The 20,088-nt window shown below is 42.4% G+C and overlaps 1 protein-coding gene across 5 annotated transcripts in view; it reads right to left on the reverse strand.

The window, feature by feature from the left end:
* The window catches only part of GANC (glucosidase alpha, neutral C), a 53,724-nt gene extending 34,258 nt beyond the window's left edge, over positions 1 to 19,466 (reverse strand). For 3 of the 5 annotated variants that reach the window (XR_013346367.1, XM_077818829.1, XM_077818832.1), the window contains exons 1-8: positions 19,344 to 19,466; positions 14,839 to 14,901; positions 13,133 to 13,241; positions 11,468 to 11,595; positions 10,723 to 10,905; positions 8,769 to 8,817; positions 4,094 to 4,160; positions 1,477 to 1,573 (exon numbers count right to left, since the gene is read on the reverse strand). Coding sequence is in view for 4 of the 5 variants with exons in the window: in XM_077818829.1 (XP_077674955.1) it covers positions 1,477 to 1,573; positions 4,094 to 4,160; positions 8,769 to 8,817; positions 10,723 to 10,905; positions 11,468 to 11,595; positions 13,133 to 13,241; positions 14,839 to 14,901; positions 19,344 to 19,372 (725 nt within the window). In the remaining variant the exon portion in view is untranslated. The remainder of the gene's footprint in view (positions 1 to 1,476; positions 1,574 to 4,093; positions 4,161 to 8,768; positions 8,818 to 10,722; positions 10,906 to 11,467; positions 11,596 to 13,132; positions 13,242 to 14,838; positions 14,902 to 19,343) is intronic. The other 2 variants (XM_077818830.1, XM_077818831.1) reach the window with 2 other exon arrangements.
* Positions 19,467 to 20,088: the final 622 nt, after the last annotated feature.

Consider the following 20,088-nt stretch of genomic DNA (forward strand, 5'->3'; position numbering starts at 1 on the left):
AACATGTGGCATGGATGACCATTTCTTTCGCTTTGCTCAAAGCTAGCTGTATCAAATTATATCTCTTGCTGTCATTGACACTGCTTCTGATGTGGTCTTATCCTTACCCTATTAACACCCACCTTCCCCATTTTTCTGCTTAAATCCCATAGAGCCGTCTGGAGCTGCTCTTTTATGCATTTTAGTAAAGTATATTCTTTTTAAACCTGAGAAATACCCATGCAGAATTGGCTGCACAGAAACATAATAGAAAACAGGAAGAGTCAGCGGCAGCACTGTGGAGTTGGAAGCAGAGCAGCCTACACCTTGGGGACAGATGCCATCATTTTATGTGTTGCTACCATTAGAACAAAATACAAAATGTACTGTATACTGTACTGTGTGACAGGGTCAGGCCAGATGGCTACAGGAGAGTAACAGAAGGCAGATATATTAGCCCCAGGTTAAGTAGGTCCCTTTTCCCTGGGTAAGGTAACAGGGAAGGTTCCAGAACAATCAGGAACCTTCTGGAGACAATTAAGACAGATAGGCCAATTAGCCTGTCAATCAAGAAGCCAATCAAGAAGCTGCTTTTAAGGCAGGGTAATCAGCGCACCTGGGTTTAAAAAGGAGCTCACTTCAGTTTGTGGTGCGCATGTAAGGAGCTGGGAGCAAGAGGCGCTAGGAGCTGAGAGTGAGAATGTATACTGTTGGAGGATGGAAGAGTACAAACATTATCAGATACCAGGAGGAAGGTCCTATGGTGAGAATAAAGAAGGTGTTGGGAGGAGGCCATGGGGAAGTAGCCCAGGGAGTTGTAGCTGTCGCACAGCTCTTCCAGGAGGCACTCTAGACAGCTGCATTCCACAGGGCCCTGGGCTGGAACCCGGAGTAGAGGGCGGGCCCGGGTTCCCTCCAAACCTCCCAACTCCTGGTCAGACACAGGAGGAGTTGGCCTGGACTGTGGGTTCACGAAAACGGCCAAACTGAGGGCTGCCGTGAAGCTCCTAGGCGAGCAAATCTGCCAATAAGCGCAAGACCCACCAAGGTAGAGGAGGAACTTTGTCACAACTGGTATATGTCATACACATCTCAAGCTTTGTTTGAATTAAATCATCTGGAAAACTTTATGGCTTCTCCATTACAGAACTTATAAAGTTTTCTTTAGTTATTCACCAATCCACCTAACACCTAAACTGCAGTAACCACTCTAATTTGGGGAAAAAGGATCCCACTCCTTGTGGTCATTCAGTCTTGGATTTCCTCACATCACACCACTGATATGTCTGTTATGACTTGCAATGGCCCTCCGAACAACAATCCGGTGTGCTCAGTTAAACTGTTGTGCAAATCTAAATGTTCAAAGGTGACATCAGGACAAAGATGATCGGCATTTGTTCCCATTGGATATTCAAGTTTCAGATGTGCTACCCCTCCTAATTATTCCCAAAATCAGAATTATAGCCTTCTTTAGAAGCAAATCAGTTAGTCTTTTACCTGGTGTTTTTGAGGAGAAGTGTTTCTGCATGCTCTGGTATTCCATAGACATGTTCACATCCATGCAAAGAAAAATCCAAGCCTACGGAAGTGGGACCTGTAGGAACAGTATTAAAATACAACATCCCTGAGTTGTGCTCTCATCATGGCCTAACTTTAAGAAATAGATCAAAACATACTAATTATAAAAATGTTCTGTTTACTAATTGCTTCAAACTTGATTTGAGGGTCACCTCCATTATTATATACTTACTATATAGGAAAGTTTTCTAGGGGTACTTGTTTGTAAATTTGTTGTTTATAAATTTTTATCTAATCATGAAGGGCAAAAAGAATTAATTTATAGTAAAAAATGTCAAAACTTGCAGGTTACTTTATTTTTATCAAACTAGTCTCTATTATGCAATAAAACTGTTTACAATTTCTATTTCAATTCCTGCAAGCTCTGCCCTGCGGCAGAAGCAGTGCAACAAGGTGAAGTAAGAAAGTCAGTGCTCCCTCTTTTCCAGCACTGCTTTCCTGTTTTAGCGTCAGAAGAGGCAGCAGCAGAGCACACACATGTCTTAAACAAGTCATATCAACTCTGTCAGCTAAATGATTTTATTTTATCTGTGTAAATCCAGAGCAACCCCAACAAAGTAAATGGGGTTACTTCAGAGTGACGCACACAAAAATCTGACCGTATGGACTTTATTCCCCAGGGAATCCATGACTTCAGTGGCAGCTGTTACAAAAATGCAGCCTTACGTATTTTATACCAGTTCATGCAACATTCTTTAGATCGCAAGTTTTATATTTCACCAAGGATAAGATATGGGACTTTAATCACTTCTTAGACGAGCTTTAGCCAAACAAACAAAATCATTGTATATTGATCTTCGTGCCTTTGAAAGATTTTGGGTTGCAAGTCCTGGAGACTGAAATTCTCTTTCTTTCCACAGAGCAGGTACAGCACAGGCAACAGGAGTCAGAGCTTCCCCATACTGTGCCACCTGTGTGCCTCCTCAGCCATGACCTAGACAACCTCTAGAGAAGGGAGGTTGCAGCAATTTAGTTTCCATGGACCAGATCCACAAAAGGACTTAGACATTGTGATGCTGAGCATCGTGGCTCCTAACTTTTAGGGGCCTGGCAAATCTCAGGAACAACACTGCAATCCACAAAGCATGAGTTAGGAGCCTGGGCTCCTGTACAGTGAATGAGAGATAGGCACCTTAGACTGCAGTCCACAAAGCCAGTGTGGTAGGTGGGGAGCTGCCTAACCTAGCCAGTGGGAGATGAGGCCAAAGGTGGAGGCTGTCCTAAGAACTGCCCCTCTCATGGAGAAAGGCACCTAAGTCTGGGCTGCAGGGAGGTGCCTTGCCCTGTTAGTAATCCACAAACCAGGGAAGATAGGTATTCATCCCCGTAAATCGTGTGTGGGGCCCACAACAAAACAGCTGGGTGTAGGATCTCCCCTTCAACCTTTAGCCTAGTAGATAGAGTGCTCACTCAGGATGTAAAAGATCCCTGGTTTGAGTTCCCTCTCCTCCTAAGCGAGAGAAGGAATTTGACCAGGGATTGTCCATGTTCAGGTGAGTGCTCTAACCACTAGGCCATACAGTCATTCTAACTCTTTCTCTGGCCCAATTTATATATAATTGTTCAATTAAAGTGGAACAAATTAAATAGGTGAGACTGAAGGAGCCCTACATCAGAATATTCTATTGCCTAGGGCCCTCCCCACAGTGGGGGCTAATCCCAGTTCAAATTCCTTCTCCCCCACAGGAGGAAGGGGAGCTTGAAGCAGAGGTTAGCCATAGCCTGGGTGAGTACCGTGGCCACCAGGCTAACAGTTATAAGGGAGCTACCTTCCTCTTCCTTTTCTTCCCCTCCCTCCCAGGCTGTTTTATGTGAACTCAGCTGAGGAGCCCAATCCTGCAGCCTTTGAGCATGCCTACGGGACTGGGCTCCTGTACGGGACTTAGACAGCTGAATGTCTCTCTTTCCCAGTTTGTGAATTGCTCTGGGGCTGACACAGGAGACAGACATCTGGACGCCTACCATGAGGCGGCAGTGCACATGCTCAGGCAGGAGATAGGCACCTGGGCACCTAGCGTGAGGCTGCAGTCTGCATGCCCAGAGGCAAAAACTTAGCCATCTACAGGGTTAGGTGGCAGCTGCGTGGGAATTCTGTGGATCACCGTGGTACCTAAAAATAGGACTTAGGCACCTAAGTACCTTTGTGGATTGCACCGCAGGCCCAATCAATCGTTAGCCTCTCTACTGGGTCTGCTAACTTAGTGCCCACTGTGATAAAGGCTTATGTGATAATGTTTTATGTCATGCAGAGCCTGGCCCATTAGGAAATGGATTGAGTTAACCCATTCATTTCATGTAGAACACAACAGGTTATTATGAATTTGTTCATTACTAATTTAGGCTGGAATTGAACCAGTGACCTAGAGAGGTCTATAATCCATTAATAATATTATTAATGTATCCCTTGAGCCTTCCAGTAGGAAAAAAAGAGTGAGATGGATAACCATTAAGTAGTTAAACAAAAAGGCAGATAGAAATATGAGCACATTCTTATGCAAACCGGTAAAGTTGTTTTCAATTCTAGGCTTAATTTTACCGTTAGCTTTGATGTCTAAAAAACTGCCAAATTCCTCTTGCCAGAGACCCACATCCTCTTGATTTTCCTACATGTATAAAAATAAGCAATTAACTTAGCCAACTGCGCTTGTTTACAGAACATTTTATTTATGAGTGATACACATGTATTCTCTTGAGATGTTTCAGAGTAACAGCCGTGTTAGTCTGTATTCGCAAAAAGAAAAGGAGTACTTGTGGCACCTTAGAGACTAACCAATTTATTTGAGCATGAGCTTTCGTGAGCTACAGCTCACTTCATCGGATGCATACCGTGGCAGGCCAGTCCTTGCCTACAGACAGCCCCCCAACCTGAAGCAAATACTCACCAACAACCACATACCACACAACAGAACCACTAACCCAGGAACTTATCCTTGCAACAAAGCCCGTTGCCAACTGTGCCCACATATCTATTCAGGGGACACCATCACAGGGCCTAATAACATCAGCCACACTATCAGAGGCTCGGTCACCTGCACATCCACCAATGTGATATATGCCATCATGTGCCAGCAATGCCCCTCTGCCATTTACATTGGTCAAACTGGACAGTCTCTACGTAAAAGAATAAATGGACATAAATCAGATGTCAAGAATTATAACATTCATAAACCAGTCGGAGAACACTTCAATCTCTCTGGTCACGCAATCACAGACATGAAGGTTGCTATCTTAAAACAAAAAAACTTCAAATCCAGACTCCAGCGAGAAACTGCTGAATTGGAATTCATTTGCAAATTGGATACTATTAATTTAGGCTTAAATAGAGACTGGGAGTGGCTAAGTCATTATGCAAGGTAGCCTATTTCCCCTTATTTTTTCCTAACCCGCCCCCCCCCCCCAAGACGTTCTGGTTAAACTTGGATTTAAACTTGGAAAGTGGTCAGTTTGGATGAGCTATTGCCAGCAGGAGAGTGAGTTTGTGTGTGTGTGTGTGTCCCCCGGAAAGGGGTGGGGGGGGGTGAGAAAGCCTGGATTTGTGCTGGAAATGGCCCACCTTGATTACCATGCACATTGTAGGGAGAGTGGTCACTTTGGATGAGCTATTACCAGCAGGAGAGTGAGTTTGTGTGTGGGGGTGGGGGGGTGAGAAAACCTGGATTTTTGCTGGAAATGGCCCACCTTGATTATCATGCACATTGTAGGGAGAGTGGTCACTTTGGATAAGCTATTGCCAGCAGGAGAGTGAGTTTGTGTGTGTGGTTTTTGGAGGGGGGTGAGGGGGTGAGAGAACCTGGATTTGTGCAGGAAATGGCCCACCTTGATTATCATACACATTGTGAAGAGAGTTGTCACTTTGGATGGGCTATTATCAGCAGGAGAGTGAGTTTGTGTTGGGGGGGGGGGGGGCGGAGGGTGAGAAAACCTGGATTTGTGCTGGAAATGGCCCAACTTGATGATCACTTTAGATAAGCTATTACCAGCAGGACAGTGGGGTGGGAGGAGGTATTGTTTCATGATCTCTGTGCGTATATAATGTCTGCTGCAGTTTCCACGGTATGCATCCGATGAAGTGAGTTGTAGCTCACGAAAGCTCATGCTCAAATAAATTGGTTAGTCTCTAAGGTGCCACAAGTACTCCTTTTCTCTTGAGATGGTTATTTACTTGATATGTTGTTGAATGTAGGTGGAATATGGGCCAAAAAACACTTCAGGTTTGGGCCAGGCCTGTGAACCCTGAAGAACTGATGTTCTGGTGGAACACTACTGTTCTCTGCTGCAGTACAAAAGAGCAGCATAGATTCCAAGGCCAGAAGGGACAACTGTAATCATCTAGTCTGAGCTCCTGATATAACACAGGCCACAGAACTTACCTGAAATAATGCCTTGAGCATAGCTTTAAAAAAAATACATCCACTAAAATCCTCGGTAAATTGTTCCAATGGTTAATTACTCTCATTGTTAAAAATGTCTATCTTGTTTCCTGTCTGAATTTGTCTAGCTTCAGCTTCCAGCCATTGGATCGTGTTATACCTTTCTCTGCTAGATTGAAAAACCTGTTAAATATTTGTTCCCTGTGTAGATTCTAACAAACTATCTATCACTGTAAGACATGTTTTCTAATCCTTTAATTATTCTTGTGCCTCCTCTCTGAATCTTCTCCTGTTTATTCATCTTGAATTATGGATACCAGAACTGGACACAATATTCCAGTAGTAGTCGCACCAGTGCCAAACATAGGGGTAAAATAACCTCTGGGCTCCCATGCAAGATCCCCCTATTTATGCATCTGCAGGATTGCATTAGCATCTTGGGCCACACCATCACATGGGGAGCTCATGTTCAGCTGATTATCCACATGCCCCCACCCCAAATCTTTTTCAGAGTCACTGCTTCCCAGGATGGAGTCCCCCATCCTCTAAACATAGCCTATGTTCTTTGTTCCTAGATGCATACATTTAGCGGTATTAAAAACACTTAGTTTGCTTGTACCCTGTTTACCAAGTGATCCAGATTGCTCTGATCCAGTGATCTGCCCTTTTCATTATTTACCATTTCCTAAATTTGTGCATCATGTGAAAACTTTATTGGTGATGACCTGAGGTTTTCTTCCAGGTCACTGAAGGTCAGGTCATTAAATAATGTAGAGCCAAGAACCTAGCCTTGCGGGAACCCACTGGAAACACAGCCACTTGATCACAACTCCCTATTTACAGTTACATTTTGAGACCTATCAGTTAGCCAGCTTTTAATCCATTTAATGTGCCAAGTTAATTTTATGTTCTAGTTTTTTAGTCAAAATGTGAGGTACCAAGTCAACTGCCTTACAGAAGGACAACACTTGACTTGGTACTGCACAAAAAGATCTTGAAAACTCACAAAGCAATACAGATACTATTTCAACATATTTGATCCTGAGCTCCCAGGACAAGCCAGGCAATGGATAAGCCTCCTAGAGTCTGCAGCCCTTATAGGAGTCTTGAGCTTGTTAATGGCCTCCCTCAATTCTTGAGCCCTGTGCCCTACTATTCAATCTCCTTGAATTTAATCTTTGTAATATTCTTTCTGGTTTTCTTTTTCACACTCACTTCAGCATAAAATGAGCTTGCCCTCTGTGACAGTCTGTTCCCTTATGTTCACCCCTTTTACAAGACTAGGATAAATTTTGTACAAAGCATACTTTGTAAGGTATCATTTGAAAACTCAGGCTTTGTTGATTATTGTCTTGGTAAAAAATGTGTGGCAACATTGTATATACAGTTGTAAGATTCTACTGTATGATATTAAGACAGGTTCTAACATGTTCTGGAGGGCAGCCACAAACCAGTTCCCCAGAGACAAAAGGCTAGCCAACGCCTCAGCTAGGTGTCAATGAGATTAAGTGGACCATCACCTGAGTGGCCACTCCTTGGCAGGAGAGGGGATGTGGGCTAAAAAACCCTACATTTTGACAAAGAAGCAACCTGAGGTTCCTGCCCCCACAGACTTTCTGTCTACTGAATCTCAGCTGGAGATGACTGTTGCACAAGAGAAAAGGCTATAAGGGGAGATCATCTCTTCCAAATCATCTCTCCCTTGCTCTCTACCCAGGGGATCATCAACACCTGAAGAACAAAGGAAGCATCATTGGACTGGGGAAGAGATCCTGACTGAAAGAGGTTCAGCCAGTAAGGCTGCTGGAACTTGTGGTGAGAGACTTTTGCTTTGTATTCACTTAGCTTGTTAAGTTAGGTGTTAGTTGCATTTTACCTTTTATTTCCTTGTAATCATTTCTGACTTTTATTCCTTATTACTTGTAATCACCTAAAATCTATCTTTCTGTAGTTAATAAATTTGTTTTATTGTTTTACCTAAACCAGTGTGTTTGGGAAACTCCATTTGGGGTAATAAGATTTGGGCATATCATTTTCTATTAATAAAGGACAGACTTCATATGAGCTTGTATTGTCCAGGAGAATACTAGGCAGTACAAGACGCACATTTCTGGGGTAAGTCTGGGACTGAAAATTTGCTAGTGTTGCTCCGCAGTTTGATTCAAGAGTGGCTGATCATAGCACTCATACAATATAGGTCGGAGTGGTTTACATCCTGGAGGCTGTGTGTGAGCTGATCAAGAGTGGTTGCTGTCACAGCAAAGCAGTGTAAAAGACACCCCAAGTTGGAGAATTGAGGGGACATAGCTGTTTATCAGTCCAGATTTGTACTCTGGGTAATGTCACATCCTCCTGCACCAATTCTGACCTCCTATGACATCCTAGGAGCACTCTCATTGGTCCACATCTAAGGTTGACCTGGAATGGGTTCCAAGGTAGGATATAGGTGGAACCTCCTATAGCCTCTCCTCTTGTCAATTATCACAACATGGTGGAGCAAACAGTCATCTGCACACACTGTACTAACACAGCCTACTCAGAAACAGATGTGTGTCTTTATCCACTGCCAGGACCAGGACTCTCTTCAAAGAGAATCCTGCAACAGTACCAGGGATGTATTTGGATGAGAATATGCCTCTGGCCTATTTAACACAATTTTATACAGGTAAAACGTGGGCCTCAGGCTCCTGGCAAGTTGCCGGTGTGGCCTCAGTTTGGCTGTTTGGAAACCCCTGCCATAACACCAGCCCATGCCATAGAAACACATAGTTTGTATTCATGACAACTGATCCATCCTTCCCACGGGGTACTAATGCCAGAATCAAACCAAGCTTGGGTTACCTGCGAGGAGTCAATTGATGTGTCCTCTTTCTTTTGTGCTGTAGTTTTGCTAATGAAAACAAATGAGCAGAAATAACCAGTTAATTGAGAGGATTTCAGATAGAAAACTTTAAAAACTGCAACACCTCCTACAATATCTGGAACTTTTAGCTTTCGACTTTTCTGAAAAGGAATCATGTGTGTTGAGATCTGTAGTTGACAAGTGATTTTAGTGTTTAATTTCTTACAGTGATCTTCTTTCCAAACCAGAGCTAGTTTGGGTTATTCTGTTGAACTGGTCCCTGAGGTTTCTACAGTTACTTCTAATAATGTCAGCATTTTCCCCTTTTTATCCCCGCATAGAAGATTTTCAGACTAGATATTTTTGTGTGTTCTGTCATGCAGAGGGCTCTTTGTCAATTACAAGAATTTTTTGAAAGTAATTATTTTCCCTAGGGTAGAGTTATCTACCATGTTGCTTTCTCAGCTCTGCAGACTAGCCCCACATTCCCATTTCCCCTGCTTTATGACCCCTCATTCTTCCAGTATCTTGCAACGGGCTGGAGTGCTAAATATTGCAGCTATATGATGAATGATGCCTTCATAAGAAGCTGGTTCAGCTATAATGAGGATGCGTAGATAAAATTAAGAACCTGATCAAATGAGATACTGGGCCCCCTCAACTCCCCAGTAAAGTCAAGGGGAATTAAGGATGCTCAGCATCTTATAGAATTGGCCCAGAAATAGGATAAAGAGGCAGAATGAATGGGTTCAAACAGCTTTAAGTTAAACTGGTCCAGAATCCCTTCATCAAAGATTCAAGGAAATGAGAGCCCCTTTGGCAAATGCTCTAGCTGAGTGGCTCTCAACCTTTCCAGACTACTGTACCCCTTTCAGGAGTCTGATTAGTCTTGCGTACCCCCAGGTTACACCTCACTTAAAAACTACTTGCTTACAAAATTAGACATAAAAATACAAAAGTGTCACAGCACACTATTACTGAAAAATTGCTTACTTTCTCATTTTTACCATATAATTATAAAATAAATCAATTGGAATATAAATATTGTACTGACATTTCAGTGTATAGTATGTAGCAGGGATGGCCAAACTTACTAACCTTCTGAGCCGAATACGACAATCTTCAAAAGACTGAGAGCAGGGACATGCCTGCTGGGGCTCAGGACTTCAGACCTGAGGCATAGTGGTTGGGCTAGGGGCTTCTGCCCTGCGGGATTGGGGGGTCTCGGGGCCTGTAGGGTGTGCCTGCCAGGGTCCCGAGCCCCAGCAGGTGCCTCCTGTGGGGCTGAAGCCCCGAGATCCTCCCCCCTTCTAGGCAGAAGTCCCTAGTCCCACCATCCCGTCACAGGTCAGAAGATCCAAGCTCCCCTCAAACAGTCTGGTTGGTGGAGAATGGGGTGGGGTGGGGGAGATTGTGGGGGGCCCCCGAGAGCAGTACTTTTACTGTGAAAGGGCTGCAGTTTAGTCACTCCTGGTATATAGAACAGTATAAACAAGTCATTGTCTATATGAAATTTTAGTTTGTACTGCCTTCACTAGTGCTTTTCATGTAGTCTGTAATAAAACTAGGCAAATATCTAGATCAGCTGGTGTACCCCCTAGAAGACCTCTACGTACCCCCACGGGTACCTGTACCCCTGGTTGAGAACCACTGCTCTAGTTGAGCAGGTTTCAATGTTTGGGGTGCCCTCAATCAGAGATAGGATGGATGTGGCCTCACAGGATCAAATTCTGTCCTGACTTCAGTGGGATCTCACAGGGAGTAAGTCAGAAGAGAGTCTGTCCTTAGTTGCTGTGCTGGTACTTTTCTGAATGTCAGAGCCAAGAGCACTGCACATTGACAGTAGCATTACAAATGGTGGCACGGCAGTATTTCTGCTGATCTGAATTCTTGTTGGTTTATTTTCAGCAGCATCACAAACACTGCACACTGTGGGATATAGAGATATCACACCTGTTTTGGGGTGGCAGTTGTAGATGCTCGAAGTACAACAGGCCACTGGTGTTCACACTCAGTATAGTCTCACCCTTGGACTCTAGTTCTATCTGGAATGGATTTGCTGTGATATGAAGCTTGCGGTCCTCACCGACACATGTCAGTACCAGAATACCTGCCTCCTTCTGGGCTATAGAGAGCCTGGCAAATTAAAAAAAAAAAAAAAAAAAAAAAAAAAGGATAGGTAATGGATTTCCATAGGTTTTAGATAATTGTAGATAAACAACAAATTAGACAAAAGATAATTTAAGAATAATTGTGTAACATAAGGCCAAATCTTGAAACTGCTATTGAAGCAAAACTCCAGTCTCTTAAATAACTGTGGGTTCTGAGTAAGCACTAAGGACTCCTGGATCTGGCCCACAGACTGAATGGTGCAATAGCTGGCTACAAAGATTCCTTCAACATTCTCAACAGTTTTTATTTTCTCAATACAAATAGACAACACATTAGGTCAAAATGATGCATACTAAGGTCTAGCCCACTTTCTGGCTGGCTCATATAGTTACAGGTTTCACATATGAGGCTATATCATCTTCCTCAATGTGTAACATTTATCCTCAGGCACAAATTCGCCTTCATAAGCCAATTGCTTTTTTTCTATTCCTATAAATTCCTGATATTCATGAGAGGGATCAGCACACGCTGTTGAGGGGGAAGGGGTATAAGCAATTAATAGACTATATCACCTTCCAGAGCTTACCTCTGAGTGGTAGGTTCTTTTATGAGAACATCAGGGACTTCATACCGTGATTTGAGAGGAGCTACCTCATTAATTTTAAGCCTGAAAATGTTGCCTTCTATTGCATAGATTTCCACTAGGAGAGGAACCTGGAAACAAACAAACAGGTAGAGTAGCAGCTAGTGCTACACTGTGATAAAGGCATCGATTTATATTTTAATTCAGAAATTCTGGATCTCATATCACCAGACTTTTATTTTCTGAAAAAAATCTGTCTGCCTTCTGATCCAGTACAGTTTAGTAGGCACAAAACTGCACACAAACAGTCACTATGCATTTGAATTTGTACCAGATAGGTCTATTTCACTGTTTTTAAGAAACAAATATTCTTAGTTTGTAAGTGAAACTGGACTGAATTTTTTACAAAAAGCCAAGCTGGAGGCTTTGTTTAGCATTTTTCAGGAAATTGCCACCATTGTCTTGGTGCAACTCCACCAATACCAACAACCGCGAGAGCACTAGTGTAGACAAGGCTTGAGGCTCAGGCATTTTTATTGCCGTGCTGTTGAGAACTGCTGTGAGCCAGGTTAGGTGGCACTGTGTTAAAAATGTCAATGCCCTATCTACAGTAGTACTCCCAATGGTGCTTACACCGGTGGCGCTGCACAGTGGGAAATTTTAAAAAAAAAAAGGTTGTAGGTATTACCTACCTAGTAGGTCTATAATTGATCTTTGTAATCTTGGTAATTCAGAGGTATGTGAAGTGGAGTGGAAGCCACATAACTCTCTCTCACCCCAAATAACTCCTTATCCCCCCCACCCCCCGCAATGTGTAGTGTCTGCTACATGCAGGGACCTTGAAGATCTTCACAATGTCGTTGTCCCCCGCCCCGTTTTTCCCCCCTCTCTTCTAGGATGATACCTGGAATGTTGGCCGTCAATCTGTTGTACGTGAGGAGGAATGTCATTGTCATTCCTTCGATCAGGCTGTAGGGATTCCTGTAAGGCTGTTCCTCACCCTAAGAGCTTAATATGCTAACTTCATAGACTAGCCCCTTTATGCTCCTGTTAGTGTGAGAGGCTGAATTTGTCTGATCCTGGATCTTTTGTATAGGAAATCACTAGGACCACGAGATAGCGAATGTCTTTGCTCATTTAACTTCCTTTTTTGTGAAATTTTGGGAAGGAAAACTTTCAAGACAAAATGTTATAGGATGCAAAATTCTTTTTTTGAAAACTACAGGAGTTATCATTTTTGCTAAAGTTTTTCAGTTGGCATGCACTACAGCACACAAAGGAAATCACCTTGCTCTCACTCAGACTTGAATTTGTTATTTTGGAATGGGGGAGAAAGCCCTAAATCTAAAAAACCTTTTTCAGGTAAAAAGACGTCTGTTTAGGTTTTTTGTATTGTCACCAAAACGAAAAAAAAAAAAAATTAATTTCTTTAAATAAGCCTCTCTTTATATTCATATAAATTATCTGTAAAAACAAGGACATCTTTGTGATGATAATATTTTTCATTATATCACAGAACTACCTGCATCGAAGGATCTCAAATGACTTTACAAATGTGGGCAAATATTATCAGTCTCATTTTAAAGAGAGCCAGTAGAGAAAGGACCCAGTTTTCCAATTTACAGTCTCTTCTTTTACCATTACCTCCCTTATTGTGTGAGATCTCACCTTATTCTCCTCATTAATTATTTGGAGTTTGACACTATCATTGCATAATGTAACCGAATCCAACAATGCTTGATACAAGGACTTCCCAGGATGCAAAAGTTTCTGACGCCTGCAAAGACAGACAATTGCTGTTGGCCTCTATAAATGTCATGGTTTACATGATGTTAGGGAATACTACATTAAATAGGAATTGTTTACTGAGGATAACTCTCTTGCATTTTTCATATACGTATTATGCAGTTCTCGGAGAAGAAGGAATTCAAAGAATGCCATTACTTTTAATTGCATCTTTCCTTCACAAACTGTTAGTTGGCATCCTTCAGAAATCCAGTTACATTCACTACTTGCTATTTTTTCATTATGTTAAGACATTATTATTAATTATGTATAACACCTGGAAGCCCTGACCGCGATTAGGTTTCTGCTGTATCAGGTGCTGTACAAAGATAGAAAAAGACATGGTTCCTGTCCTGAAAAGTTTATAATATATCATGTGTATGAGTTACAAAAGAGAGTTTTTGAGTTCACAATCACTAAAAATATCAGTACAATTGTTTTTGCAATAATAGGGTTAACCCAAGTGCCCTGGCCAAATTCCAAGTTTGGCAATCATATTCTGCCTCCTTAACTTCCCCCTGCAGACAGTTTCAGATGGATAAAGTTTACTTCACTTCCTGTCACATTCCTGGTTTCAGATGTCATGGTAAATAGCTGCTGCATTTCATTGGTGGGTGAACCAATTCCCTTGTGTGTATGTAAGATTTATATGTATTTTGTATAGATTAGAATACGGTGGAGAAATATAGACTCATTTAAAAATGGTGTCTTTAAAAGCATGACCAAGAGGGGAACTAACATAAAAACTACAAATCAAGAAAAGCTATCCTGCTGTGCATAACTGGGCCTTTAGGATGGAATTCACTGCAGAAGAGAAACAAACATGTGAGGTTAAAACCTTAGTCAGATGTATAATTGGCTAATTAGTACAACTAGAGACAGTTACTTCTTTTCTCCACATAAAATCAGATAATAGTTGGAAAATGGATTCCAGGTAGATGCGGGAGAAGGGAAGGTTTATATTTGGAGTAATTTAATCAGAATAATAGGGCATGGAGTTCAGGTTTGATGTTAAACTAGGGCTATCGTTCAGGTTCAGCACCACTGAAATCCTCTGAGTTAGTCTTATAAAACTTTGGCCCCAAAGGGCAGAAATCTCACAGAGAACAACTGATCTCTGTGAGATTTCTGCACATTTTGGGACACAGAAGAACAATATCCAAAAAACAAGCCCCCTACAAGCTTATCCAAAGGTAAATAGCATAGGTGCTTGTTAAGATATAGAGATTCAAATTCAGACTTTTCTGGAATTTTGGGGGAGGATGAGATGATCCTGCATTTGAGATTTCAGTTTGACCCCATTTCTATTTAGAATATACTAATTATTTCCAAAAATGGTATTGCTCTTGAGTGGAAAGCTCTCCTTGAAAGTCGTATTCATTCTCAAACTTTGTGTATTCCTTGGTTGCTTTAAACTAAGGTAAGATTATGAACTGTAATTCATTTTTTGTTTTAACTTCAGTATTGTTGGCTTTAAAAAAAACCTCCCTTATTTAGAATCCTCGTTATAGATGTCCATGTAATATAATGAAATAAATCAATCGTGCCGAGTGTGAAAAATACACGTAGGTTGGAACCCACATCCTTACCTGTAGAAAGCAATGTGGTTGCAGTTCTTAAAGTTGCTTTTGTCCACAGCCTCATCTTGAACACTAAATAAAACAGAACGTTTAAGAAGTCTGTTTTCTAAACACCTGTTAAATGATCAAATAATGACAGCACAAGAGCAGGGGGGATTAAAGAAAATGCTTACAGTTTACATAGCATTGAAATGCAAAGAGTATTGGAACTGAACCATTTTGAGCTTTCGTACTGAAATACATGAATTATTCTTATGGTTTTGAGTACTAAATGATTTCCATTTAAAACCTTGATATTTAGACACAAATCATTAAATCAGTGACTAAAAGAGCTGATAGCACAAATAACTACTTGGGATCCTGCAGTTTGAGATGAGTTGTCCAACAGCAGTCTCAGTAACTCAGTTCATGGTCCACTTCTAGAGGTGGGAATAGAGAGGGAGAAACTCAGGAATGCCTTCTCTTGCCTCCCCTATAGCTGGCAGGGTGAGGACAGTGCTGGCTATGCCTGTTGAAGAGATGTAATAAATTCTACTGCTTAGCCATTGTGTTCTACCCCATTATCTCTCGAAGTAATTATTCTTCCCAAAGGCATAGTGGGTCTGATCCTAGTAGGTACTGAGCACATGCAACTCTCATCCACAGATGATCAAGCCTTTCAAGAACAGGCTGAAAGTTTCCAGACAGCACAACTTGGGTTGTGTGAGTCAGCCCTCTGAAGTATCATAGCTGAGCCCAAAGAATTCAGAAAAATAGATGCTAGTAATTAAGTACTGTGCTTTAATTAATGGCTAATTAATAACTAAATACCTACGTTATCCAAGGGAAAATAAGGCCAGAAGTTCTTACGATTCTAAAAACAGAAGTGTCTTACATCTTCCAACAGATTTTGATCTCACTTTTTGTCAATATCTAATAACTGTATAAAACATACATCCAACAAATTCAGATAGTTTTCTGAAAAATGTCAGCTCAATGCGTAGCAGTGGTCAAAAAGACGAACAGAATCCTAGGAAATATTAGGAAAGGGATAGAAAATAAGACAGAAAATATCATAATGACAGTATATGAATACATGGTATGCCCACACCTTGAATATTGTGCCCAGTTTGGTTGCCTCATCTCATAAAGGATATAGTGGAACAGGAAAAGATTCAGAAAGGGGCAACAAAGATGATCAAGGGTATGGAAAGGCTTCCACACAAGAAGAAACTAAAAGGTTAGGGTTACTTAGCTCAAAAAAGAGACAGTTAAGGGGGAATATGGCAGTGGTCTATGAATAGAGTGGAAAAAAGTAGAGAGTTATTTTCCTTCTCCACAGTATAAAAATCAGGGGTCACCTGACAAAAAGAGTAGGCAGTAGGTTTAATACAAATAAGAGGAAGTATTTTTTCATGCAATGCACAATTAACCTGTGGAACTCATTGCCATATGATGTTGTGATGGCCAAAAGTATAACTGGGTTCAAAAAAGAATTAGATTAATTCAAGGAGGATAGGTCCATAAATGGCTATTAACCAAGATGGCCAGGGATGTAACCACATACTTGAGATGAGCCTAAACCTCTGACTGCTAGAAGCTGGGAGGGGAAAACAGGGATGAATCACTTCAGCTGCCCTGTTCTGTACACTCCCATGGAAACTCGAATACTAGCCACTGCTAGAGACAGGATACTGGGCTAAATGGGCCATTTTCTGACTCAGGATGGCTGTGCTTATACATGCAACATACAAAATTGCAGATAAATGCAATCTATGCAACTATGGCCTGATTACAAAGAATATTATAGTCAATTCATGGATTCATACATTGTAAATCAGAGGGGACCATTATGATCAAGTCTGACCTACTACATAATATAGGCCAGAGAACTACACATGATTCCTGAATCAAGACCTAACTGCTGGTTGAAATAAACAAATACAATGGCAAATGTATTAATTAATCTGTATCATTACAGAGAGAGTTGGCAGTGACCCTTGTATTTAGGCTGCTTAAAATTTTTCATTATAAAACATTCTTTTGACCTTTTTTTGAGAAGTCTGAACACTTCCATTTTTTTGCAATAGTCTTTGGATTTCCACAGGGAGAGAAACCTCAGGGTGGAGAAGTGCTTTTTCTTTGTCTCATTATGATGGGGTATACCAACCCCCTACTGGCCCAGCGGGAGTTAACCACTCACTGGGGGCTCAGAGGCCATGCCTCCTCACCCTTGCTGAGCATGCTCCGGCTGGAAGCAGGGTATAAAAGAAACCAGCTCAGCTCCGTATGGGCTGACTGAGCAGGAGAGTGGATGCAGGCTGTGAGCTCCTGCCAGGGCCCCAGACTGCAGAGGCTGAGTCCACTGCAGGACCCCAATCAATGGGAGACAGAGGGAGACAGGTGGCTGCTGCCCCTGGGGAAACTGTTGGAGCTGGATTCAAGGGTAGGAAGTGGCCCAAGCAATGTGTTTGTTGAGGGAATCTGAAATCAGGACTACTGGTTCTACAAGGCCCTGGGTCAAGACCTGGCAGAGTAGGGTGGGCCTGGGTCCCAAGTCCATTGGGAGGCAGAGCACTTAGGAGCTGGAACATCTAAGTCCCCTTTGATAGTCTAGCCCTTAGTTCTTTAGCTCAAGTGGTGGAAGTCTATACTGATTTGTTCTGGTTCAAACCCTCATGGCAATGCATGAGGGAAAGATTCTTCCAGGTTGTAAGGGTTCCTCCATCTTGGGTCCGGGTACTCCCTTCCAGCAGTGTGTGGGGGAGTCAGTAGGTCAGCTGCATGTTGTCGGGAGGCCTGACTTGTGGTCCCAGCACTGCCCACTCTGTATTTCCAATCTCCAATGGAGGACCCAGCACTCAGCCTGTCAGCTGGTAGCCCGGGCCCCTGGATGGAATACTCACCAAAAGTCTAGCACTCCGGTCTCCTGAGTGCAGGCTGAGTATGGCCCATGATCTATGGCCCACAGCCTCCGCTGGGGCAAGCACCAAGATGTTTGCTTGCTCAAGCCCAGAATCTATAATCCTCTGCCTCCTGGTGGAGGAAATCAACAACAGGGGCAGGACTCCTGAGGTGAGGATGCAGCAAGCCTCTTGTGGGGGCCAGCAATGGGGGGTAGGGAGACTTTGTGCATCCTGCTCTGCCAGGTCCCAGCCCAGTGTCCTAGCCATGGCAGGTGATCCTATTATGATGTCAGCAAGGGAACATAAAATCGCTGCCCCATGTCCTGACAGCACAACTGTACCCAGGTCTGGTTTCCCTGAGCTACTTCCTACACATTTCTGCTGACGCTGCTCTGTCGCCGCCAGACTCTGGCTCACAGCCCTTCCTCTGGTATCTCCCCAGTGTCTTCCATCTCCTGGGACTGTAGGGTGCCAGTCTACTGTGTGGCTGGTCCTGGATCTTACTGAGGGTTCAGCACTCTAGTAAGGACATCTGCCTGCAACTGAGCTGCAGGGCCCTACATTTCTATTCTTCCTGCCTCGCTGCTGCACTTCTTGTAAGAGAGGTGGGGTCGGGTTAGCTGTGCCCACCAGGGAGAATGTAAGGCAGTGGTTCTCAAACTTTTGTATTGGTGACCTCTTTCACATAGCAAGCCTCTGAGTATGACTCCTCCACATATAAATTAAATACACGATTTTTTTATATTAAACACTATTATAAATGCTGGCGGCATTGGGAGTGGAGGATGATAGCTTGTGACCCCCCATGGAATAACCTCGTGACCCCCTGAGGGTCAAGACCCCCACTTTGAGAACCCCTGATGTAAGGGTTCCTCCCTTTCGGGACTAGAGGGAGGCCAGTCTGTCTCACTACACAGCTGCACATCACAAAATTTGTTTTTACCTTTTTCCTATTAAAAAAAAACAACTTAGGAAATTACATATAAAATACCTATGTTAAAAGAACGTTATTTAGGTTGCAAAGTCGTCAAGCACTCAAAAGTTTGGACAACAACCCAACTCTTAAAATTAACCACCTAGCGATGCACATGCCTAAACCGAGTAACTGCACAACCCTATTGCTGTCACCCTTGACCTTTTCCACCCCATCCACTTCTCATTCTTTGTAATGTGACGAAATGGGGTATCATATAAAATTAGATTGTAAACTACTGGGGCAAGGGCTGTACCATTCTATGTGTCAATTCCATGGAAGTGGACCATTTTGGTTAACAAACCTACTTGATACATATTCAATATATTTAGACATCAACATGGAAAAATGTAGGCTTTTACAAATCTGAGTGTCAAGTTCTTTCTCATTACATTGTTTTCTAATAATGTTTGCCTGCTATTTTCAGTGCCTTCTCAATATTATTCTGTAAATATTTGACCCATAATGTTTCTTATTGTATGTTAAAGAAACAATGTCCTCAAATGATGACAGCTGTTAAGTTTGCAAAGTAAAATTGAAGATGAGGAAGGGCTATGCTGAAGAAAAAGTGCCTTTCTCTCCCCTTCCTCCCAGCCAAGCACTCTCCTGTCAGCTCAGATCTGTACGTAGCAACTGCACAATTATTTGTGTTTTACCTGCTTTCTTCTTCCTTAGCTGGTTCCATTAAACTCAGTATTTTGTGAACTACAGTGCTCTGACCTGATCTACGTCTGCCGGTAAATGTCTCCTCACCTTCACTACTGATCCTGCAGTACCAATGACAGAGGGAAGCCTTCAGCCAATGACAGCCTTTGACTGCACCTTCTCTGAAAGGATTCTGGGAAATTGAGTTCTTCTTTAGTCAGCAGTTCGTCTGAATGTCAATTTGCGTGTAAAGAATAACTGCAAATGACAATATGGCGTGACATGTTTATTAGTGTGGTGCCCAAAGAATTGGTATCAAGGTGGGGATGGAGAAGGTATTTAGAAAACAAACAACTGGCAAACATCTACAAGCCTGCATTTTTTTTAAAGTGCTGGCAGCATCACCAGACTTGCAGCTGACAATCCTATGGGCAAACCCACAATTTATTTATAGAGCAATTACACTAGAGGCAAACTTTTCCTGCCTGCCCTAGAGGCCCCTCCTTTACAGTCAGATGGGAATTCAGTTCACATGATCATCCAGTTGTTAGTATCTCTGCTGTGATTACCAGTGAGTTCTATATTTGGGGTAGTTCTTATGATGTGGTCACTTGTTCACTAGGAAATGGACTGTGTCCCTACCAACAACTCATTTCACATAAGCCACCAAACCTCTTTCAGAGTGTAACAAGTTTGGTCATTACTGACCTGGGTTGGATTCAGTTCTCTGTATCAGGTTTATACTTTAAAAAAGAA

This window comes from Eretmochelys imbricata, chromosome 6 (assembly GCF_965152235.1).
Source record: "Eretmochelys imbricata isolate rEreImb1 chromosome 6, rEreImb1.hap1, whole genome shotgun sequence".
Lineage (NCBI taxonomy): Eukaryota > Metazoa > Chordata > Testudines > Cheloniidae > Eretmochelys > Eretmochelys imbricata.